Source organism: Aythya ferina, assembly GCF_964211825.1.
Source record: "Aythya ferina genome assembly, chromosome: Z".
Classification (NCBI taxonomy): Eukaryota; Metazoa; Chordata; class Aves; order Anseriformes; family Anatidae; genus Aythya; species Aythya ferina.
The window spans coordinates 35962863-35988471 of NC_140299.1; the positions used below are offsets into that span (position 1 = coordinate 35962863).

The 25609-nt window shown below is 38.2% G+C and overlaps 1 protein-coding gene across 1 annotated transcript in view; it reads left to right on the forward strand.

Moving 5' to 3' along the window:
* SH3GL2 (SH3 domain containing GRB2 like 2, endophilin A1) overlaps positions 1-24099 on the forward strand; it is a 94484-nt gene extending 70385 nt beyond the window's left edge. The window contains exons 2-9 of the mRNA XM_084504874.1: positions 5719-5787; positions 8041-8113; positions 13460-13603; positions 15459-15592; positions 16398-16556; positions 18075-18178; positions 19874-20004; positions 22600-24099. Of these exons, the coding sequence (XP_084361000.1) occupies positions 5719-5787; positions 8041-8113; positions 13460-13603; positions 15459-15592; positions 16398-16556; positions 18075-18178; positions 19874-20004; positions 22600-22799 (1014 nt within the window). The 3' untranslated portion in view covers positions 22800-24099. The remainder of the gene's footprint in view (positions 1-5718; positions 5788-8040; positions 8114-13459; positions 13604-15458; positions 15593-16397; positions 16557-18074; positions 18179-19873; positions 20005-22599) is intronic.
* The last annotated feature ends 1510 nt before the right edge of the window (positions 24100-25609 follow it).

Consider the following 25609-nt stretch of genomic DNA (forward strand, 5'->3'; position numbering starts at 1 on the left):
AAATACAGCTAATTTACTTATGCTTCTGAGGTGGTTTCTTTCTTTTAGTCTATTTTATAGTTTATCTGAAATTACCAAAGAATCTCCTCTCTTGCTTACTGCTAGTGCTGAGAGTATGATTTGCCACATGATGTATGCCTCATTGGACCAGGGCCATGATCATAAATTGGAATTTCAGGTGTCATATTTTCTGTGGTAATGAATTCTGATACCTGAAGTGGCAAAATGTACAGGAATCAAACAGGCAGAAAAAATAGCCTGCAAGTGTGAAGTGACAGAATGGGAAGTGATAGAATAAATAAATAAAAAAATCTTCATTAGAGACTGTGCTTTTTATAAATGTTCTTTTTTCAAGTGTTTTCTCCTTCTGAGAAGCCTGCAGTGTTGGCAAACCTTCACCGTGTGTACACAGACTTCTTCCCATTAAAATGTGTATTTTTCACTACTTTCTTTTGCAAGCCAGCTATGTCTTTCATCTGTTTGCAATGCTAACAAAGCGTCACAACATATTAGAGCCTTTTTGAAAATCCTTAACAAACTTGAATATACTTCTGTCACTGTGCTCCCAGAACATGAAACCTTGTAGGGACAGGTAAAAGTAAAAGAGGCAAAAATGGCATGGAGGAACCTGTAGAACATGTACTAAGGAGTGAGACATCAACAGTGTGACTTGTATTTAATAAGCATGAACTACAGAGGGTATTGTTGTTTTCTGTTGTGCATTTCTAACCTCCTTTCATTACTGTATTTCACAAAACTAGTAGAGCTGCAGACTCAGGTGACTACTCTTGTGGTTCGATGGTGATTTTGCTACATTGTCAAGTTTGGATAGTGACATATACTGCCATGCAAGATTTTCTTGTAGCATCTGTTTGAATTGCTCAGAAAGCACTCTAATAGGATGCAGCGTCATGCTATTGAAGAACATAATTCTCATGGAATAGCAACCTAATGCACACTTGATATAAGTTAACATCTTGTGAGTAGTGAAAGATGACTGTCAGATTTGTATCATTACTAGTTAAAAAATGGCTTTATGGGATGTTGTACAAGTAATCATCCGTGTATTCTAGAAAAGATAATGGGAATTCTCAGCATATTCATAGAGACTTTTTTTTTGCCCTGTACAACATACTGCATGTGACACAGCAATACAAAGCAGGTGATTTGCATAGCTGTATGAAAACAAAATCAGTGGTTCCATAGCCAAGACCTGTTTTCCTGTTTCACAAGAACTCCATCTACCAAATCTACCAAACCACACTGCTGTCACAATGGCTCATATTCCAAGTCCTGTCAGCATCTACCACAAAACTGCCTTAAAAAATTATCTATTGGGGAAAAAAAAAAAAAGGCTTAATATTGTCATGCCACCTTTGCTGTATGTATCAAAACCATTCTTACCATCGGATGTAAACTTAATATTCTATCTGAGTGGAGATGGGATCTTTAAACAATCGGACTGTGCACACAGCACTTCTTTTCAGGTATGTAAAATCTGAAGATCCTGACTTTAAAACATGACATTTTTAGATGTAGGAAAGTTCTGTATATCTTCAATGCATTAAAAAAAAAATCTTCATATTTTCCCCACACTTAGATAATGCTTGTTTGTTGAACCTGCCTTTTTTCATGAAAATAAATTTATATTTTTATGATAGTCTTATTGCAAAGGCCTTTTGGAGACAAGATGGAATAAGTAATCAAAATTAGAAAGAGACAGCATGATCAGAAAATAACTAAACACTATTGCCCTGATATCAGATTAGGTCTTGTTTCTTCCATAGGATGACTGGTTTAGGACGAAATGTGGTAAAGACAACTTCAAGGGCCTAATCTTCATTCCATTGTAAAATAAGAAACAAAGTGTTGAAATCTTGACTTAAATGACAGAGCAAAAGAGAATTTAGTTTTCTTGCTGTTTGTAGCTGGGGATTTTTCTGACTGCTTCTGAATCTTTGGCACAAGCAGATCCTCAGCTGATGTAAGCTGCTCTAGATTTCTGACCTATGATAATCAAATCTGATGATCTTAGAGAACAGTGGAAGGACCAGCCACAATTAAATGCCTTAACAATGCTTTAACAATTGATTAGAAGGATGGATATAAACAGGCCAATGAATATCTCTAAATTTAATCAATACAGTGATGACATAGATGTGGTTTAAGTTGGAAATGTTTCAGTTTCCTTTCTCAGGCCCACAGTTCCCACAGAACCACCTTTGATGATGGCCTTGAAATGGGGTCTTAATATTCTCCTCTGAGTAGATTGCCCCCTTCTGCCCTAAGGGGAAAAAAAAGAAACTTTTTTTTTTTTCCTTTAAATTTGAATCCTTAATTTGATTGCTTATCTCTGGCTGCTGAGTGCCTGTAGCCTTTCAAGAATAAGTAGCATTTAAGTCTTCAGATATGATGGTGGTTCGGTTGTTCTTTTCCTGTGGACTGTCAGCACTTCTGCAAATTAGATTTTTGTCTGGATAATGGAGGTGAAGGTACTTTCTGAAGGTTTATGATGTAACTCGCCATGAGAGAAGAGTCACACCACTCCAGAAAGACGAAAGGCTCAATGTTTTGTCTCCCATCCCTGTTGTCTGTAACAGCGCTTGACCCAGAACTGTACAAATAAATTTTGATGTGTAGAACATGGTTCTTTTGTTTGTCACCTTAAATGAGTGACTCTTAATGCTGATTGTGAAACTAATATTGACAAAGTGACCAAAAATGTAAAGCATGCTGAGAATAGAAGAGTGAACTGCCTTTTTCACTTGACCCGACAGTGGTCACTTCAGCTGACTACAGGGCTGCACGGTTGTGTCATATATTCCCCAGCTAGAGTAATGATGAATACGAAGGGAAAGAGCAATTGCTAAGGTTTGTAAATGTGAGATGAGATCTTCAGGGAATCTTTGGGGATGATAAGACATGTCTGCAAAACCTCATCAGCTGTGAAGAGATCCTAAGGTGTTAGAAGTACAAGAAGAACTGCAACTAGAAGAGGCTGGAATAATTACCTTTGTTTACTTTGTATCCTTAAGAGATGAACCTCATTTATTCAAAATTTGCTTTTAATATTTAACTGCTAACATCTTTGCAATTGTTTTCAGGGACCTGAAATCTTTGTTGTTAGACAACTCCTATGCAGATTTTGCCATCTTAGCTGTAGTAGGAGGTCAATTTGCAGAAGATTCATTCATGGATTGATGAAGAAAACTTGTGGCATTTATTCTTTCTTTGTTTCATTTTTTCACAGAATCTGCATATGAATATTATCTTTTAGGACATTGAATCAACCTACTGTCCACAGTATAACTATTCCTAACAGCACAGAGTTTGAAATCTGTGACTTTTTGTGGTGCCTCACTGATCTCTTTAAAGTATAAATTCAGTAATACAGAGCATACAAACTCATCTTCTACATTCAAATTAATGACAGGAAAGTGTCTGTGTGATCTGGACATCTATTTTGTATGGGAAGAAATGGATAAGTCTCTTTTTCTTTCTTTTTCTTTCTTTTTCTTTTTTTTTAAGCTTTGTGTAGTGTTGATGTATCATTAATCATTAATGCATAATTTTTGATACTTACTTCCAAAGAGCTGTCAGAAAACAAACAGAACTGATAGCTATTTTCTATTCCAAACCTAATAGTCTGCATTAATAAGTGCTTGGCTGTGCTGTGCTTGCAGCTTTGTAGGAGTGAACTGTGGTGAATATGAAATTGGATGCCTGGATTTTATTAGTAGCAGGTATTTGGCAGGCTGTGGGTTGTCCTTCTCTATATTGTGAAAGAAAGATAATGGATGAGTTAACATGGGTTGAAACTAAGAGGGGGAAAAAAGTGCAATTTTTCTTTAATTTCTGCTTGTTTATTGCAGGAGTCACTTTACTGAAATCAGTACTTACACATAGTTAAAACAGTCTAACGAAGACTACATCTACAAACTCTCTGGGCAACCTGTGTCAGTGCCTCTCCACCCTCTGACTGAAGAATTTCCTCATAACCTCTAATCTAAATCTTCCCTCTTCTGGTTTAAAACCTGTCATTATCTGACTGAGAAAAAAATTTGCTCTCCATTTTTTATATAAGACCCCTTTTAAGTATTGAAAAGCTGCAATGAGGTCACCCCAGAGCCTTCTCTTTAGGCCGAACATCCCCAGCTCTCTCAGCCTTTCCTCACAGGAGAGATGCTCCAGCCCTCTGATAACCTTCATGGCCCTCCTCTGGACCCACTCTGACAGACCTACATTTTTGTTGTGCTGGGGGCCCCCGACCTGGACGCAGCACCCCAGGTGGGGAGAGCAGAGGGGGACAATCACCTGCCTCCACCTGCTGACCACCCCTCTACTGATGCAACCCAGGATGCAGTTGGTCTTCTGGGCTGCAAGTGCACACTGCTGGCTCATGTTGAGCGTTTCGTCTACTAGAACACTAAACGAGGGACCCAAAACTGAACACAGTGCGGCCTCACCAAGTACAGAGTGACAGTTGCTTCCCTAGTACTGTTCGCTCCACTGTTTCTGATACAAGCCAGGGTGCTGTTGGTAGCATCATGCAATTTTCCAGTTTGCTTTCCAAATGAGACTTTTATATAAAAAAAGAATATTTGCTAAAAACATGACACCAGCATTCACTTTTTTGTTTGTTTGTTTTTTAATTCCTAATTGTTCTGTCAGCTAGGTATTCTATATAGAATGATGGAATCAGAGAACAGCCCAGGTTGGAAGGGAACTTGAAAAATTATCAAGTCAGATCTTCTGTGGGAAAAGGGAGCCCTGTCCAGTTGCATCTTGAAAACCTCCAGTAATGGGGATTCATTCTGCCAAGTCCCTGGGGAGGTATTTCCAGTGATTGAGTGTTCTCACTGTAAAAAAAATATTTTATTTGAACATGAAACCTTTACAAGAGCAACCCATACCCATTGCGCTTTGTCTTCTCCTTGTGGCTTCTTGTGAAGACTGAGTTGTTGTCCAGATTTCCTGAAGTCCACTTTGAGTACTGGAATACTGCCCTGAAGTCCCCTCGATCCTTCTTCAGGGTTAAATTCATGTGATCCTCAAGCTATTGTATGGTGTGAATATGTATGTATATTTATGTATTTTAACATATTTACAATATTTATATATTTTTATAAACTTTCATTTATAAACTTGATTTTTAATGCAGAAGGTCTAGTTGTGGCTTTAGTCAATATGTTTCTGAGAGTTCAAGGGCATGGAGGCCTGTTGCCTTCTGTGTGGCTGGAGTCATGGCTTGGGAGCTTCTTGCTATGTGCTTATATGTGATTATTATCCTTGGTGTTGAATTGATATGTACTGGGCATTTTTCATCTCTGATGAGAAAGTTTTTCATACTGTGATTCCTGTGATTCTGTCGTCACTTCCTTTTTCACCAGCACACATGACCACGGATATTTGTCTGCTGAATACAGTTTTGTCATTGATTAGTTGCTAGATAAGTTCAAGATATGGACCTCCATCCCACAGAAGAATAAGGGTGTGATAGTGCAAAGATGTGATGATATGGATGTCTTCTGTTAGCAGCAGAGGACTGGGTCTGTGAGACTTATGCAATAGAGTTTTTTTGTTTGTTTGTTTGAATGTTGTACCAACTTGCAGAAAAAAAAAAACAACAACGCTTCCCCAGAGAAACATGGTGGCCAAAATTGATGTTATTGCTGAATGTTTTTTTTTTCTTTTTTTTTTTTTTTTTTTAAACTGCAGAAAGTGAGTGAAAAAGTAGGAGGTGCAGAAGGAACCAAACTAGATGATGACTTCAAAGAAATGGAAAGGGTAAGTCTAAATGCAGATATGTACATTCACTATTACCATTCTTTTTTCCTTTCTAGGACAGGATTTTCAAAGCTTTTGTCCCCATTTGAGTAATTTTGAAAGACTGGACTTTTATTTGTCAGGATTAAATTTTTGGATTCTTATCCTATTTTATCTTGTGACTGAGGAATACATAATGTATGGCACTCTTTATACTGCCAATATTTCATTCAGAGATTAAGGCTGATGCCAGCTACAAATTACCTTCAGTTAAATTACTGTGGAAGATCCCTGTAAGCAGAGAGAGTCTGTCTACAAGTATGGTCATTTCAGTGGCAAAGGGTGCCTGTGATTCTCAGCTCCTTGAGCATCAGTTGAGAGGAGCAAGAGTTGTCTGAGGAAGGGGGCTAACATAAGTACTTGGTTATTCACTCACAGGTTCAGAGTTAGGCAGCCTCCAATGACAAAATGCTTCAGGAAAATGGGGAATAATTTCCCCCAATGGACTGCTCAGTGAGGCTGGCAGTGGTAGCACCAAGTGTTTCCATGGAAAGAAGAGCCCACGCTATGTGTAGCAGTACGAGTATGTTAACTGAAAAGGTCAGTGGTGGCAGGTTTTTTCTAACTTCAGCTTTTAAAGTTACCATCAAGTGTTTTAACATTAGTTACTGCTAGGTGATTTGTAGGATGTGTATCTGATACCAGCCAAGAGAACCAGAAGCTATTTATTTGCACATTTTTGTAGGGAGATGGGGAATAAATATTGGATGGAAAATAATGGAGAAGGGTATATCCTTTGCACTTCACGCAGTGGAGATATTACAGAAGTGATTTCTCACTTCTGATTTCTCACTTCCCCCAGTTTCCCTTTGAATGTGCCACAGGTTTAAGCAGTGCCATCCAAACTGGAAATTGTTAAAGAAAATTCAGAAAACTGATTCTAGGTTTAGAGCTGGAAGTAGGACAGAGCAACAGCCACGGCTGGGTCCCACATATGCTTGTGGGTGGCATGGGTTGGCAGCCCAGAAGATGAGCGCATTGAGAGCTGAGAAGAGAACAGAAAACTCATCAGCTGCCTCCCTGCTCTCCTCCTGGCCCTGTGTAGATTGCCAGCTTTTCTGTAGGCAGAGGACACGCTCCTTCTGCCTGCCCATGGCCTTCTGTTCCCTCGCCCCCACTCTCTGCAACCTTCTAGCCATTTCTGGGCTCCCTACCAGGCAGTTCACCCAGGGCAGGCAGACCTCTGCTGCTTCTTTGTGTAAAGCGTAGAGCAAGGCCTGGCAGATGGCAATGGCCATACAAAACAGGAAAGAGGTCAGTCACAGCATGTTGCAAACAACTTATCTCAGGTGTTCTTTTTTAAAATAGGAACTTGCCATTATGGTAAAGAAGTTCACTCTGTGGGACACAAGCTACCTGCAGAGATAAGCAATGTGTCTTCGTAAATGCAGAGTACAGAACACATTACAGGGATTCCCAAATCTGCCAAAGCAGCATTTTTTAATTTGAGTTCTGATTCTAAGAGATAGAATAGTTGTATATTTCACTATAAGCAATTTAGGAAGACGATACAGAATACTTCTTAAGAAAGCAAGAATTCCTATGACAGTAAAAGAGAGTAATAATACTTCTGAATTGTTGCTTTATTTTAAATTCGTAAATACAAAATACTTCTTCATGGAGTGATCCAGAGGAAATAAATGGCCAATGCCTTCAAGCTGATAATTTTCTTGAAATCAGATGGCAAGGAATACTTTGGCTTCCCTATCTGAATTTTACCAGAACTCACTCTGAAAAATGTGCTCAGTGCATTTTATCACTGGTGTTTGGTTTTGATTGGCATCTGCTTTTCTCTTGGTTTGCCAGCTACGAAGGAACCAAAGATTACTAATTCTTCAAACAGGTTTCAATGACATTTCTATCAAAAAGATATCCCTGTTGTGGACACTTCCTGGGGTGATGCAGAACATCAGTCAATTGCAATGAATTGTATCAAATTCCCTATACATCATGAGGTACTCTGTACTAGTGGCCTCACTTAAGAGTGATTCTGCTACAAGCAGAAATGATGGACTCGTGTTTTGGTATTTTTCCAGGCATTATCACCATGCTGGAAACAGAGCTGGATTTACTCAACAGCTATGCTCAGGCACACAAAATTAAAATAAAAATAGTTAAAAGAATTCATAAGAACAAAAAGAAGATTGAAACACATATTGTGCATGTCTGACATCTCTTTTCATGTTTCTTTTTGTTTAACTTCCTGTCCTTTAGAAAGTGGATGTTACCAGCAGGGCAGTTATGGAAATAATGGCGAAGACAATAGAATATCTTCAGCCCAATCCAGGTAATATAATTTCACAATCTCACAGTAGTTGGAGCACTTTGTGAAAATACTCTTTTTCTCACGAGTGTGTTGTCTGACAGATCACATCCTTACTGATGCAGCTGAGATTAATGCAGAGTCAGTGAAGTGACTGTGGAGTGAAAAGGCAGAAATGAATACAGGCTTCTGTGTTAGGCTATCAGTGAGAATGAAAGATGGTTTTGAGTGACTTGTTTTATTTTTGGTGTTCTTCTTTCAGGTAAAAATAAAAGGCAGCATGTGCTTAGAAATTGTGTGTGTTTGCACGCAAGCATCTGCATGGTGGCGGTGTGAGGGTGGGGGCTCCCTGGGGGCTGGAGGTGGCTACAAGTTCTGCACAGGGATAGCAGAGCAGGGCCTCCCACTCAGAGCCATCCCACCACCCCTGCCAGGTGGGGGCACTGGGGCAGCCCCAGCCCTTGCTGTCTCCCTGGGAGGGAGACAGGCAGAGGCTGGGCCATCACCCGTGGGTGGGAATCAGGATCAAACATGGCAGGGGTGCCTGTGTGTGGCACTTCTTTCTTCTGTGGTCCCAGTCATTCTACTGTGTGAAGGAAAAGGGTTGGGCAGTCCTTTCAGACCTTGGGAAGACAGATGAAAGTCTGAAGCAGCTTCCTCCAGAGCACAGGAAAAGAAATAACATCCTTTACCTGCTCCTCTAGCAATTTCACATCGTCGTAACTACGAATGGAGGGATGCAAAAGAGCTGCTCATGCTGAACTGGTGAAAAAGGCAGGTTAACAGACCTAATCATAAATCACTAAACTGGACCTTCAGAACATAAATGAATGGCTGGTTTCCATGGCAAGAGGAAAGAAAGTCTTTTAGAGTGGGCTGATGGAGAGCTGCATGCAACTCTCTTGCTGAAGGATTCTAACAAGGAGGGGTGATCTGGAGCTGTTGTGGTCACTGGTATATCATTAAATTCAATTACTTAAATATTTCCATACTGATCTAGGAATGTAAGGGTTTTGAGTCAATGCCAGCTTCACTGGTGGCATCAATGGAGTTATGCAAGTGAAGAGTTAACGTGAAAGTAAAATTAGTCTGTGTACCTACTATTAGTGCCTTAGAGTTTTATGGAAGTACAGAGAAAATTCATTCATTCAGTGTCTCTATAGCTGGAAACAAATTCAAACTAGTGTGAAATATTGTATTGCCAGTGTGGTAGAATGAAGGACCATTGCTGGTATAGCTTAATTGGTGACATTTGTATGTTAGATCACAGAAAAAAGAAGGATAATCTGATGATGCTGCCACTGGATTGATAAAAGGAGGAAGAATATTTACAAGAACTGTTAAAGAGAAAACAATGACTAAAATGGTTTCTATGCCAACAGATGGAATAATGTTTATGACTTGAGTCCACAGCTACATTGCTCAACATCAACAAGCACTCTGCAGGAAAAGCAATAGGATTGACAAACATTATGGGGCTAGTGATAAAATTGTTAACTACAGTCAAGCTGCTGTTGTGCAACATCATATAGACTGAGTAATAAGTTTTGGCTCTTTTGTGCTTCTCTGGCTTGCCTTCCTGACACATCTGAGTGATTATGATTGCTGTGAATCACAAAAGAGGCTCACTGTAACAGCAGAGAGCAAAATGTCTGGAAGTAGCTCAGGGTGTGATTTCAGGCACCTGAGGCTGTTTTAAGATTGCACTGCTCCAGGAAGGAGCTGCACATACCCCAGCTGCACATTTTTTTCATTTGCTTGTGGAGTACGTGAGTAACATCTGAAGATTAAAAAGGTAATAGACACTGAAGGATTTACTTTTTTTTTTTTTTTTTTTTTGCATAACAAATGAGATCATGTTATTTGCCAGCTGGGCAGAGGTAGCAGATGGAGTAAGCACAAAGGAGGACTACCTCTTGTAGCTCTCACCTGATCTTGGATTGGTTTATGCTGATTGCAAAAGGGCTCCTTCATAGTGATACGAATTATATGGAAAAATGACATTGTTCTTCAATAAAAGAAAAACGATTATTTCCATACAACTATAGTACTATTTGCCAAAATAGTATTTGTGGCATCCAAACTACCTATTTCCATCATTTTCTTTTTTGTTGTTGTTGTTGTTTGTTTGTTTTTAATAAGAAATAGAGACATTAAATTCAAAAGTGGAGGGAAAATTAATGAAAAAAAACAATTTGAAATCAATATGCTTTTCTTTAGAAGTGTACCTGATTTTCATAGGATAAAGAAGGTTTGGAGTGCACTGCACACTCCTTGATAAGTAGGATATGCCCTGAAAACAGCCTTATCCTTGTATGACAACATACAACAGTATGAGAGGGCGACTACCTTCATGGTATTTTGTGTGATCGACAAATGAAGGAAGCGCTGTTGACGAACTTCAATAAACAGTTAGTGAACTGATAGTAGAAGGAAAAGAGGGGGAAAGAAATTAAATGGAAAAGAATTTTAATGACAAAGGTGAAATTATTGAAAGGGATGTTGGGCTGAGGTTACTGTGAAGGAAAAAGCTTTGTAGACTTCCCAATATGACAAAAAAAAAAAAAAAAAGGAAGGCCACTTGAAAAATTACTAAAAATTAAATATGATGAAGGCTTGGAGACTTTCCATGAAGATGTACATGTAATTTGAAGAAAGAGATGAAAGATGAACATGATTGAAAGTAGAAATAATGAGTATAAAGACAGAATAAAGAATTATTTTTCACCATGGGTCTGTTAACACTTGCTATTAAGGTGAATCATAAGTGACAGCAGGGAAATCAATGCAAATGAGGGAATTGGGAAAAGAATCAAGCATTCAGATCACCACCATGTGGTACTTTGTACGTCTCGGCCTGTCTTCACTCAGGTTGAGACATAACTTAGAAAAGAAAATACGTGGCACTAGCACAGCAAAAGCAATAGAATTGAAATGGGTGTGGTGGTTTTACCGTGCTGGGCAGCTAAACCCCACAACCGCTCTCTCACTCCCCCTCCTTTAGATGAGGAGGGGGAGAAGTAAAGCAAAGAACAACTCACGGGTTGAGATAAGGATAATTTAATTAAAGGGAAATAATTATAATAATAAAATAAAGACTACCATGAACTAAACAATTTAACTAAGGGGAAATAAAAGGGAAAGGGGAAAAAAAGGGAGGAAAACAAACAAACAAAATAAATGAAAACTATATGGAAGTGCAGAGGAAAGAAATTACTCCCTACTTCCCACAAATGAGCGATGATTGACCACGTCCTTGAAGCAAGGCCTCAACGCACGCAGCCGGTGTTCGAGAGGAGGACCGACGTCTTCTCAACGAGAGCCCACCCCTCCCCTCTTCTTCCTGTTTCCACCTTTTATTGCTGAGTGTGACACCACATGGTATGGAACATCCCTTTGATTGGTTTAGGTCAGCTGCCCTAGTGATGTTTCTCTCCTCACTTTTTTGCCCACCCCCTAGGAGGGTTAGAGAAAGGCCCAATGCTGTGCCACTGCTGCTCAGCAGTAGACACAACACTGGTGTGATAACACTGCTGTTCCAGCTACAAGTACAGAGTATGGCACTGTATGGGCTGCTGCAGGGAAAGTTAACATTCCAGCCAGACCCAGTACAATGGGTCAGGATGGGATTTTCAGACTGACTGAGCACAAGCCTACTTCAGCTTCCCTGGAAGTTATTGGAATCAACTTTAAAAGAAGAAAAGTGGAAAGAAGACACTGGTGGATGTATTCTAAGATTTTATACTAAAGCAATATGATTTAGTAATTTAAATTTCCGATAAAGTTAACTGTAGAAACCAAATCTAATGCTTACAATAAATAGATGAATCACTGAAGCATGAATATTTCTTGCTTACCTCTCTCCTCTTCTTAACCCTTCCCTTATTGTTCTTTCGTCTATTACATTCTTTCCTATACTTCTTTCTTTTTACTTTTGCCAGCCTTTCTAGAATATAACCACATTGTTGTTTTTTTAAATTTCCCTCTTATGTTTTGAATTTCTGAAAGTATTCCCATTTGTTCCTGTTTTAATTCAGCTTGCTGCCTCTATTTCTCTGTTTCCATTTCTTGCCCTACTGATTTTGTTTGTGCCTGGGTTTCCTTTTGTGCTTCTGTATTTTCCCTTTTCAACCATGCTTTCAATGCCATTTTTAAAGGCCACACACTTCATTAAAATGCAGATTCTTATACAGAACAGTCAGCTAGTCAGCTGAATGTAGTTTTGTAATGGGTAGCAACACAAGGCATCAAAAAATTCCAAGTACAGAAAGGCATGATATGATGGCACTGAAGGGCAGTGAGAAAGCTTACAAAAATATGGTTACTATAGATTAAAAACATGTTACCTTTTCATAGCTGCTTCCCAGGCAAAATAAGTACAATGACATTTGCCTGAGTTTCCTTTGTTTGGACATCTATGTCTGTGCATATGCCACGAAGTGAAATATATTCAGCAACGAAAAACATCTCTTGATATATACTATTCAGCAGTAAATTAAGAGCAAAACACTTGTCGACTGCAGCATGCTGATGTTTTCTTCTTACAGAAACGTGTGCAAGGCTGCGTGTTGAACAATGATGTTAGCTACTGATGTTTTGTCCACAGAAATGCTAACTCATACGAGCAACTGCCAAAATTGAATTTTTGCATGGAGGAAGGTAGAGGCATTCACAGCTGCCGTCCTGTAGCACATGCAATAGTGTAGGTAGAGACACATACTCTGAGTCAGCTGTGCTGGCAAAATTTGAAGTAAAATGCAATTACTTAATTCAATCTCTGCAGGCCATTCACATATTGTAGTTGCAAAAAATCACTTTAAAGCACATCATCAAGAAAATTATTTAGTTTATTTTTGCTGGCTTTGTTTTCATCAATTATGATAATTGTGTGCTTTCTTCTGATCTGCAATTGTGTATTTGAACTAAACTAAGTACAGCCAAAAACATATTGAAGTAGGAGTTTTCCAAAATTCTCTTAAAAAAAATTTTTTTTTTCAAAGATTGTTGATCATTTGGGAACAGTTTTTATTTCATACTCCACAGGTGAAAAACTGTCAAACGTAAACATTTGAGGTTTCAAAAGTTTAATCTTGAGAGTGCCTAGTCTCGACTTGTCCTTGATAGGCTGACTGGAAGGCTGACTCAGTCTGCTATCTGTCTGCTAGCCAGGGATTCTAAGTTTAATAATTTGGGGATAGCTTAAAGATTTTTCTCCTGACTTGTAGCACATCAAACATTGTGTCTTGAAAATGTTCATGGCCTTTCTTCTGTCTGAGTCATTTCAAGGGAGGTTTTGATTTGAAGTTCAGAACAGAGGCTGCATACTCAAACTGTTGTGTGTTTGTAACCTCTGTCACTTTCCTTTTTCAGCTTCCAGAGCTAAACTCAGCATGATCAACACTATGTCAAAAATTCGAGGCCAGGAAAAGGGACCAGGTTACCCACAGGCTGAAGCCTTGCTGGCAGATGCAATGCTGAAATTTGGCCGCGAACTTGGAGAAGAATGCAACTTTGGTAATTTGATTAATTCCTTTTCCATTATACTGAAATAAAAATGGTAACAAAATTTAATATTTCTTTCATTATTGGAGTCTTGTGCAAAAATTCTGCAAAAAATGTGAGAGTTCAGCTTCATCAGTCTTAACCCTTGAGGTCAGTTTAGGCCTGCTGAGATGATGTGGATCCAGTATCTTTTGAAGATTTGAACAAGAGATTTTTCTCTCAGAGCTGGAAGTCAAATTGTTTTAATTTGGAACCGTACCCATACAGGCTTTAGGCTCTGTCATAGATTATGCTAAAGGGACTTTGTTGTGGTGGAAGATATACATGTTCAGAAGTGGTATTATTATCCATCTGTGCATACAATAAGAACCTTTTAACCTCAGAATTAATGTTACTGTCTTTATTACAGGCAAGGAATTAAGGATAATCAATTTTTTAAAAGCCGTTACTGAAAATCTTCATTCCTTGCATTTTGTTTTTTTTTTTTTCTTTCCAGCTTATGCATTTAAGGCACTAGAGAATACTCCTGTTTTGCCTGTAAAATCCTTCTGCCCACCAAGCCCCAGATGAATTTACAACTTCCTGAGTTAGAAATGTTAAACCAAGATTTTACATTACATTCTTTAATGCTGGAGGTCTAAGTAAAAGAGGTAACATTCATAGCAGGATCCTTTGTGTCCTAATTGTGTGAGCTGCTCTGTTGGCTATTTTTATATGTCAACACCCCAAACATTCAAATAGGACCCTGAAAATTCTATTTCCTTTTTGAATCTTCATAGCATGTTGTTCCTTTGTTCCTGGCATAAAGACATGAGCAATGGAGAAGGTACTTGTTTGTTGACTAGTAATTGACTAGCTTGGCAAATGTAGGCTGGTTTGTACTAAACACTATTGAATTATTTTTTTATTTGTTGCCTCTCACTTGCTGAATTTCAAATATATTTTCAAAGTGAAAATGAAGAACTAATAGAATTTAATTTGTGCAAATTGCTCTGTATTCTCTGATGATTGCATTAGTACACAGCAGAATAGATATGGCAATTATTTTCACATTCTTAACTAATAGGAGCTATTATGGCTGTTTGTCATCCAGGTCTGGCAGGCTCTCTAATTTTGCCTTGCATTGCTGGCATCCCCTGTTTGGGAGACAAAGCTCCTTCTGATCCCTTTCATTTTTAAGTTTTCAGACCCTTTCTGTTCTTGAAAGGAAAGTAGATTTTCTTCCACCATCCTACATTTCAAACCAAAGAATATTTTTGAGCTTCTTTTGTTTCCATATAGAGGACATAAAATAGAACAGTAACTTTTTTGGACATCAAGTGATCTTGGAGGAGATCTCAGAAATTCAGGCAGCTAGTTCTCACTAAGTTATATGAACTTGTCTAAGGGTAGGAACTAGAGAGTTTCTTCAAAAGAATCTTTTATTCCCTTCTCCCACCAGCTCCCCCAACAAAAAAACATTGTAAATGTTTACTATTTTTACATTCTCTGATACAAATAGGAAGACCTAGACTTGCATTAAAACTATTTTTATATATAATCTAATATCTGGCAGCAACACTGGAGCAAATGAAGATAATTATTTTTTAACATATTTTCTTCACCAGATTGAGGAATGAATGGACAATGAGGTATGTGTAGGGGCAGGCTGTCCTTATACAGTATGAATTCTCAAGTTCAGATATATTGCAAGGCTGGAGGCTGCAGAAATGTAAAATATGTGTTGCCCTTTCATGTGGTTTGCCAGTCTCTGTTTCTTTCCTAAACTTGAGGCTGAAAACTTAATATTAACTGAAATTTCCATGAGTCATTCTACAGTGCTTGGAACTAAATTATTTTAAGTTAAACTGGGCATCTTCTTTTTCAGGACCAGCACTTGTAGATGTGGGAGAAGCTATGAAGGAGCTTTCTGAGGTCAAAGACTCTTTAGACATGGAAGTTAAACAAAACTTCATTGACCCACTTCAGAATCTCCATGACAAAGACCTGAGAGAAATACAGGTATTGTCCTCAATGTGGTATTTGTACTCTGTACATGTATACAAAATATGTAAATGTTCAAAATGCGTTTGTTGTCTAATTAAAAGCGGGCTTTTCGTCTACAGAGGATCTGATTTGAGCTTTACTTTTCAGTCCTGTCTCTCTCATTGATGGTTTAGAAGGGGAAGGATCACAATTCTAACATTGATTCTTCCAAAGGAAAGTAAACACCTGAAGTGTTCATTCTGGGGCTGGTAGCATTAACTTTTTGGAGGTTTGACCTGGCAACTGCTAAATATAATGACACGTAAGTTCTGTCAGTTAATAAACCGGAAAATCTTTAATAAAAGATAACATTAAGATCCTTTGGTGATCTGATGAAATTGATTAAAAATATTTTCTCTGTTGTTTTGTTCATGAAAACTACTACACAAGCAAAAATGTTCAACCTTTTGATTTTATTTCAATCTTCTCTTAAATTTCTAGGGGAAAATAATAGTATTCAGATAATTATACATCAGAATTAAATGTCAGAAACTCTCATATCTTTTAAACAGTTATCAACTGCAGTTACCCATTCTGTGTGGAGTCTGTGTGGCCTTTTTTAATGCTGAATGTCTGTCATATTTAGAGGGCAGAGCATTTTAGAAGAGATGTAAAACCACATCATTGTTTTTCCCCTCTCAGGAAGGAATGATATACAGCAAACAGCACGTACTTGAAAATCTGCATGGACTATCTGATTACAACGCAGATGGCCTTTGGCTAAAGAGAGCTGGGAAACACCCTTTATTCTGTGCTTATTTTTTTCCTTTTTGTTCTTCAGCATCACCTAAAGAAAATGGAGGGTCGGCGCCTGGATTTTGACTACAAGAAGAAAAGACAGGGCAAGCTCCCTGATGAAGAGCTTCGCCAAGCACTGGAGAAATTTGATGAATCAAAAGAAATTGCTGAGTCAAGCATGTTCAACCTTCTGGAGATGGATGTGAGATATCCCTCATTTATGCTTTGAGCTGAATCTTAACAACAAAAGAAAGATGCTTGTTCAGCAGTGAAGGCAATCTAAAGCAGTCTAGAACTTGAAAACCTTTATAAGTCTATGATGCCACAGTTTCCTATAACTTTAAAATGGGGAAGCATTTCCTACCTCACTAGACTCAGTGAGACACAGTGAGAAGCTGTATTAACGTACAGCATGCACATGCAGGACTAGTTTAGCAGGTGTTTGATAAATAAGTGAGATAAAGAACATCAATTCTCTATAACAGCATTGTACTTCCTTACTGAACAGTGTTACTTACAAAGACATAATACCTTCCTATTCAGAATTACATAAATGTAAATCATGATTTTTACTTTCTGTTGTTTTGAGGTATGATCTGTTGCTTTTGTTCAAGGATGTATGCTGCTGATATGATTGGTAAACGTCAGAGATGATAAGCTCGCAGCCTCCATGGTCTCTGCCCTAATCGTATGCAGTAATGAATTGAAAAGCCAAAATTAATGTGACTGCTGAAACATGACTTTGCAGCATAGTTTTCACTTATGCACTAGTTGAGGAATGAGCATCTATTAGTTTTCTTTATTTTCTATTTGTAAGTAATGTTGAAACTGTAAAGTGAGAAGAAAATGTTGCTACTTCTGGATGAAAACAAACAAACAAACATTACAGATGAAGTCGGTCTTACAGGGTATCTTGTCAACTGATACTCTATTTAAATATTCCAGTTGAAGGAAATGACTGGTTTTAAGTTTAAATTCATGTGTAACTTAATTCCTCATTTTGTTGCCAGAGTGCTTTAGAGGGGACATAACAAAAATGAAAACATTTGCGTATCATAAATGACATATAGCTGTGCTAAAATGAAAGTGTAATTAATTTGTAGTTTTAATCCCTGTACTAAAATACAACCCCATATAACTAGATAGTCCTGGCCTTCATGACACCATTGAGAGGTGTATTGTGTGAACTACTGGGAACTACAGCATCCTCAGAAGAGCTTTGGATGATTTTTCCCTCACAAAGTAGAATTCTATCTGCCTTCACTACAAATACCCTACATACAAAAGGATGTAACATCTTCCTGTTTCTGTCTATTTCACAGCCCAGAATGCATAAGAAGCATGACTGTACTCTGTACCATTTTGTGTCCATCTAAGGGTGGGGCAGAGATGGTGTACTATGTTTTCATTACAGTCTGATTTTTACTTTCACAGTGTTTCTTGAATGAAGTAGGTCTGTAGGCTACTGTTCATGCAAATAGGCCATGGAGATGATCAACAGAGAAAAGTTGCAGTCACCATTCCATATCCGATCATAACCAGACATGGTAATACATGAAGGCTGATATGTAGCTATTTATGAACCACAAAGATGGATGATTTTTTTGAGTGAAAAGTAAAGGCACTCTCTTTGCAGTGTCAACCTGAAAGTGGTCTTTACTTTCTACTGCTGATGTGTTGGTACTGACCTAAGATACGATGTTTTAATGTCAATCCTCAGATCGAACAAGTGAGCCAGCTTTCTGCTCTTGTACAAGCCCAGCTGGAGTACCACAAGCAGGCCACACAGATCCTTCAACGAGTTACTTCTAAGCTGGAAGACAGGTAATACACTTCCTTTAAATTTGTTGAATTGCTTTTTATGTTTTACAGACGCAGAAAACCTATGAGTAGAATGCAAAATGTATGTAACACTGACTTACAATGTTTATAACAACATGCTTTCAATTAAATCACATTTGACAGCTTTGGTGAGCTGAGATGCTTTCCTCAACTCAGTCATACTTAGAATTATCTATATCTCTAAAACACATAAACCGTAATTTGCAGTTGCCTGGTGAGACAGTCTCTGTCTTCATAATCACATAATTAGCAAGTTCCAAAAGATAACCTTTTTGCATTCTACACATTAATGGAAGGCTTAAACTTCCTTAAAATACTGTGATTCTAGGAAACGAGACTTGGCAAGCATTGGAAGACTTAGAGTAAAATTCATAAAATCTAGAAGGTCAGCAAAGATTTTTCCTTTTAAATTCTCTTTTTCATCAAGTAGAAGGAGTAGCATGACAGTGCAGCTGGGAAGCAAGAACAGTTTCCTTGGAGATATTTCTTTTCTGAAGAAACAAGGCTCATGCTGAGCTTTTGGAGAGATTTTAGGAAGTCACTAAAACTGTCACCTTCAAGTTCATAATCTGTGAAAAATGGTATCTCCTTCACAGAAATATTATGTGTAATAGAATTAAGTATTTTTTTATTCAAAGCTTTACTGTTTTGAAAAAAAAAGAACTGTAATTGAATGAAACACAACAAAGCCTTTTTGTTTAAGTTTATTTTGACAACCTCATTACTTTTGTTTTGAATATATTTCTGTTTTATATTTCTGAAGAACAAAATCAATTTTGGGGGAGTGACTAATACTGATAATATTTTAGATGGTGAAGAGATTCTTGTTATCAGGACCAAAACTGGTTAAGTTTGAAGCAGTTTTTTTCAATGCATAAATCACGGTGCATCCAACAGCAGCTGTGGGGCCAGACTAGGGAAGATTAGAGAAACCAACCTGCACTTTAAATGCAAAGGTCTTGACTCAAGTATTCTTCCCTAAGTGGTATTAGAATTTCTTATGGAAGTTGTTCTGCATAAATTGCTCTCATTCTATCAACATTAACTATGAATCTGAAAATGTACCCTTTCTTAGAAATTCTCAGCTTCTCAATTAAAAGAATACATTAACATGAATGATGCATAATATTTTTATTTTGAGAATCCAGGAAAACTGGAGTTGTGCATCTCTGTGAAGCAAGTATACTAAATTACAGATGAATGCAGTCAATACAGCAAAAGTCAATACATTCCCACACAGTCTCCTCACAAAATGACAAGAGTTGGCATCAACCAGCTGAATAGTTAAGGCTTGCCAAAAATAGCAGCAAAATAACAGGTTTCAGTCAAGCTAAAAATGAAGGTAGAGTTATTTGTACAGTCCTTCTTTAAGCATTGCTAGATCATATCACAGGTTTTTCTCCATTATAAGCTCTTTGTTATTCTTAGACAAAAGGAAGTTGGCCAAAACACTATGTCTTAAGGGGAAAAGAAAAATGAATAACTTCATAGCACAGTTGCATCAGGTTGTTATTGGTAATTTGAACTAACACGTTAAATAAAAATTGCTCCAAATCCCAAAACTTTTAAGACAGGCTGATTCATGGATGTTAACTTTAGCCTTGGAAATAAAGATACTTGCATCTCATCCATTGACAAGAAAGTAACTCTTGACATTCAACTGATATGTTTTGGCAGAATAAAAGAGGCATCATCTCAGCCCAAAAGAGAATACCAGCCCAAACCTCGTATGAGCCTGGATTTCACAACTGGTGACAATACTCAGCACAATGGAGGAATATCCCATGCCACCACTCCCAAACCAGCAGGTAATGGCAGTAAATGGGGGAAAGCCAAATTTGGATGAATTTCTCTACAATGCAGAAGTTCCATGCTTCCTCCTAGAGAGTAGTTCCTTGGTGAGGGAAAATGAGAATGAGGATAGTATAGGTGAACTGCTTGAACTAGCTATACCAATTCCACCAAAGGACATGGTCCAGTTGCAAAACAATATTCTTTCTGAAATATTCACATCCTCAGGCATGTGAACATGGATCCACTGCTTTAAATCTGCCATTGGGTCAAAAGTTTCCTTAGTACTAGAAACACAAAGAGATGCTGCCATACTAAATTCACCTCAAAATACGGATCTTAACAAAACACTTGTTTAGAAAACCCAAAGACCAACTGTAAGTTTTCCATGAGCATGCAAAATCCTAAAACCCTACAAAACTCCATAATCTTATCCTGCTCTATAAAGACAGGTATTATATGCAGCCTGAAATTAAAAATCACTAAAAACAAGAACAAAGCCAAGTGAGTTTTCCATCCAGCTGGGAGCAGGATGAAACATTTGTGTTTCAATAATGATGCATGTGATCATGCATCATTATTGTCTTAACAATGTACTTTATTTCATATCAGCACATACTAAGCCTTGTCACTTGTTTCTCACAGTGATGGTCTGTTAATTCCGTGTTACAGTGTTGGTTGTCCTCTTTCTGGTCCCTGACATCAGCTGTTCTGGTTGATCTCAATGACAATTGCTAGCACTTCCTGTATTGCAAGATAGTTGTTTTTCACTAGATCTTTTGTCAGGATTTCCTTCCTTCCTGTTGTATCCTGATGAGAATATTTACTGTTCTCCCAAGTATAGGCAGCAACAGTATCTCCATTTGGCACCTGCAACTGGAAATTGTCTTGCATAGCCTTCTAAAGTAGTAATTTTCTCATTGTGCTGGCAAGACATGGGGGGTTATACTGAGGACTATGCATGGGGGTTTACATGTATACTGGGGATTCCTCGTTCACAAGTGTGGCTTGAGTCTCGCATAGTAAAGGTCTTCCTGTCTTGTCACCAGAATTTTCTTCTTCCTTTGTGTTTTTGTGGTGTCATGAACACTTGTCTGTGCAAAGGTAGTACAGACTGATATTCTTGTATCTCTTTAAGCATTTGTCTTTTCCTTTTCAGAGAGCAAAATTTAGTGTTTTCTTCAATGGGTATGCTTTCTTTTGAGGTTCTCATCAGTTTCAGAGAACTGCCTTCTTCTCTGACAATTCTTTAATGTAGATTTGGGATGATTCATTCAAAGCACAGAGCTTCAATGTTCATTTGAATTTTAGTTCTAGTTTACCTTTCATAGCTAGGTCTTTTATGTTTCAGCTGCTAGAGATGAGGATACCAAACAGGCATCATAAGGCTTGTTAATGCCAGCAAAATAGACTTCATGAAAAATAAAAGATGTGTGCTGTCTTATCTTTAACTTTATCTCTCCAGCAAAATAAACAGTGAGCAGTATGTAAAGAAATGAAAGGAGGTTTCACTACAGAATTTCATGAATTAAGTCTTCTATTGAAAAACTTACTGTATTGACATCTATAGAAATGTAGCTGAAGCGTAGATCTTCTAGCTACAGAGAGTGGTTGAAATGAGTATGTAAAAAGTCTGAATTTGAAACCCATTCATCATGAAGCCAGTACATATGAAAAAGCTGGAATATATATTCCTAGAAATGTCATTATAGGGTAATGGCATGTATCAGTTTGCTCTGACCACTGGAAGCACATGAACTTCTACTATGGGAAGGCAGGTAGGAATATAAGTTCCATACATTTTAGTTCTGATAAATTCTAATTATTTTGACCAGGAACAGTTATGCTTTTGGTAGGCTTGAAGCTATAGGAACTTGGGAGGCTAGAGGGTGGGGCAAGAAGAAAAGAATATTTCTTAATTTAGTATAATCTATAAAAATCTAAACTAACTAATAACTTATAGTAATATCTATCAGCCATTCTAAAGGGTGTACATGATGTTTATCAACTACCATATTTGAAAACTTTCCATTTCAAACCTGTTCCAAATCTATCCTGATGGTCCTGCAATCTTCAATGGGGAGAAAATGTCTTTGGAAACCTCACTTTTAAATTCTGAAAATTATAAACATATATGATTGTTTGAAGTATATCTGTACCAGTGAAGATTCCAAATAAAGGCATAGTTAAATCTTCACTCTCATTTCAAGATACCCCTTTCACTGTTTACCTGAGACACAGACAAAGCCTCTGTGCCAGTAAGGATGGAAACATATTTGGGCTTTTGTTTCATTTTGCATGTTTTGTAAACAGATAAAAATCAGATCCCAAACTGGTAGTAGCCTCTCTTTTAGGGCTGGGCTTGACTGTAGTTAGTTATTTTAGTAATCTCATTTACTAACGAAACCACATATGAAAACTCAAGGCTGCCAAAAGCTTTAAACTACCTTCTAATGCAGTTTAGCAGTCCAAATTTAGATGCTGTCAAAGGACTGTTATCACCATATGAACTACATCAGAACAGCAAAATTTGTAGAAAGTATGAGGGTTAGATGGATACTGTAGCAGTTGAGAGTTTAAACATGCTGTTTCTTTCTGTTTCTTCTCCACAGGTGCTCACATGGATCAGCCATGCTGCCGAGCTCTGTATGACTTTGAACCTGAAAATGAGGGGGAGCTGGGATTTAAAGAGGGTGATATTATTACCCTTACTAACCAGATTGATGAAAACTGGTATGAAGGGATGCTTCATGGCCAGTCAGGCTTCTTCCCTATCAATTATGTTGATATTCTAGTTCCTTTACCCAATTAGAATGGCTGATTCACCACCTCTGACCCAGATAGTAATGTCAGTACCACTGCTTTCCAAATGCTGCTTCTTACACCTTACAAGTGCAAATTGCAGTGGTTAGAGTCATCAAGTCCCACTGAGCATCTTTGGTTTATGTGTTGTCATACTACGTAGTGGTGATGCGTGGTATCTTCTGAGCCAACACAATGTTGTGAGCCAAAACAGTGTTAGGTCACTTGGCCATGCTGGCCTGGTGGTAACCAGAGCTATTGCTGAGGCAGAGTTGGGAAGGCAATGGCAAGCCAGACAGATGACTCATGGTGAAGTAGCAGGAAGTGAAGGCGGTATTGGGAAGATAATGCCTATCACCACTGTATTACTTTTCAATCTTAGTTCTCTACAAAAAGAGGGAAGAGTTCTTGCCATTCCATCTTTCCCTTCCTTATGGTACAGTTCACACAGGTCTAACCTTGTCTAACCAGAATTGTGTCTTCTGACCAAAATGGCTTGCTATTCTCACAGAGACAGTATAAATGTAGACCCTCTGGTTTCTCAGAAAGTGAACCACTGTACTGTGTGCCCTTCTGATCTATGCTCATTTTTGTATTCTTGATTGTTATTAAAAGCCTATTTCCATCCAGAAGTAAACTGTAAACCATAAAAAGGGGATTCCTATAATAAAAAGCTTGAACCACAAACCACATGAATTTGCCCTTCAGAAACATTGAGCATGCTCAACAAAATGCCAGTAGGAGGGCAAGATAGGGGATAAAACTGCTTAAGTGTTAACTGTTTTTTGTCAATTTTTGGCACAAAATCATGCTGCTTAAGAACCAGATATTCTTTGTAAACTCATTCAATGGGGAAGAAAACCAACCAAACACAACCCTCCCTTCTTTTATTTCTGTCTACCATGTGTTCTTCGAACATCATTTGTGCATATTCTGCCCTCAATGAGGACTAAATAAAACTTACTTCTTTTTGTGTTGAGCAATTAAAGATATGTGGCTGTATATGCAAAAACACTTCCCCATATGTTTAGTTCATTTTTTTTTCCTCCTTACTGCACTTGGTGTGTACAGTGCTGTGCCTAGCTTCTCAGCGTTCTTTTGGTAAAAATTGCAAAAGTTCTGTAAGTTTAGTTATCCAGAGTTCTATTTATCTAAACTATACAGACTCTTTCAGAGGTTTAATGTGCTGCTTCGAATGTGCCACTTCAGTACTGGATGATGTGAAATGACGACATTCCCTACTGCTTTATGTATAAACTGTATCATGGAAATATTGATATTTCAAATAAATGCTGAGAGAATAACTGGAATAGTGTTGTGTATTATTATTTTATTGCTCATGAATCTGTTGTACTAACTTGAGCTAATAAGAATTTTGTTTCAGAAAGCATTTTCTTCAAACCTGACCTGCAAATGTTTATATATATATAGGTTATTTTTTACATTATTATATTGCTTCTCTGAATTGCAACCCATATGTATAATAGCTCTCATAAACAGGGTACGCTGAACACTGAGCACATCATAAAGACCAGCATGCAATCTTGTGGAGACATGGTATTTCCCATTAAAGATGGATGGTTTTCAAAAAAAAAAAAAACACCTAGTAGCATTTACTACAATGCTAGTAGTTTGTAGTAATATTTTGTTTTATATAATTCAGCATTTAATTTCATTTTATACTTTTTATTGTACACATAGAGCCAGACACCCATCCAACCACTTCCTCACGGTCCCTAAGTGGGTTGGGAGAGAAAACAATGAGAAAGCTTGTGAGTTGAGATAAAGATGGGGAGATTGCTTACTGGTTACTGTCACAGGCAAACAGATTCAACCTGGAGAAAATCAATTTATTATCACTTAAAATTGGGCAGTGAGAAATGAAAATGACTAATATTAAAATATCAACTTTCCTGCCCTGTTTCCCAAGCTCAAATTCACTCTTTCTCTCCTGACTCCTCTTTCCCCAAACAGCCCATGGGGCTAAGGAGCTGGGACTGTGGTCAGTCCAGAGCAGTTCCTCTCTGCTTCCCATTCCTCCTTGCACTTTTTCCCTGCTCTTTGTGAGGCCTCTCTGTGTGCTGCAGTGAGCATATCTGCTCAGGTGTCATGGAGCACCTTCAGATGATTATTACTGACTTATTATTTTGTACTGTTTTTGTAGGGTGGGCAAATATACAGCAACTATCTTAGAGAAAATTATGTGTGATTTAGAGCAAAAGATGATTGGTATGCAGTGCTGCCCCACTCCCACCCTGCTGAGGAGTTGTTTTTTAGAACATAGGGAAACCACAGAATCACAGAATCATTTAGGTTGGAAGAGACCTTCAAGATCACCGAGTCCAGCTTCTGACCTAACACTAACAAGTCCTCCACTAAACCACATCACTAAGATCGACATCTAAATGTCTATTAAAGACCTCCAGGGATGGTGACTCAACCACTTCCTTGGGCAGCCTATTCCAGTGCCTAACAACCCTTTTGGTAGAGAAGTTTTTTGTAATATCCAACCTAAACCTCCCCTGGCACAACTTTAGCCCATTCCCCCTTGTCCTCTCACCAGGCACATGGGAGAAGAGACCAACCCCCACCTCACTACAGCCTCCTTTAAGGTATTTATAGAGAACAATAAGGTCACCCCTAAACCTCCTCTTCTCCAGGCTGAACAATCCCCAGCTCCCTCAGCCACTCCTCTCCAGACCCCTCACCAGCTTCACTGCCCTTCTCTGGACTTGCTCGAGCACCTCGATGTCCTTCTTGTAGCAAGGGGTCCATAACTGAACACAGTACTAGAGGTGCGGCCTCACCAGAGCTGAGTAC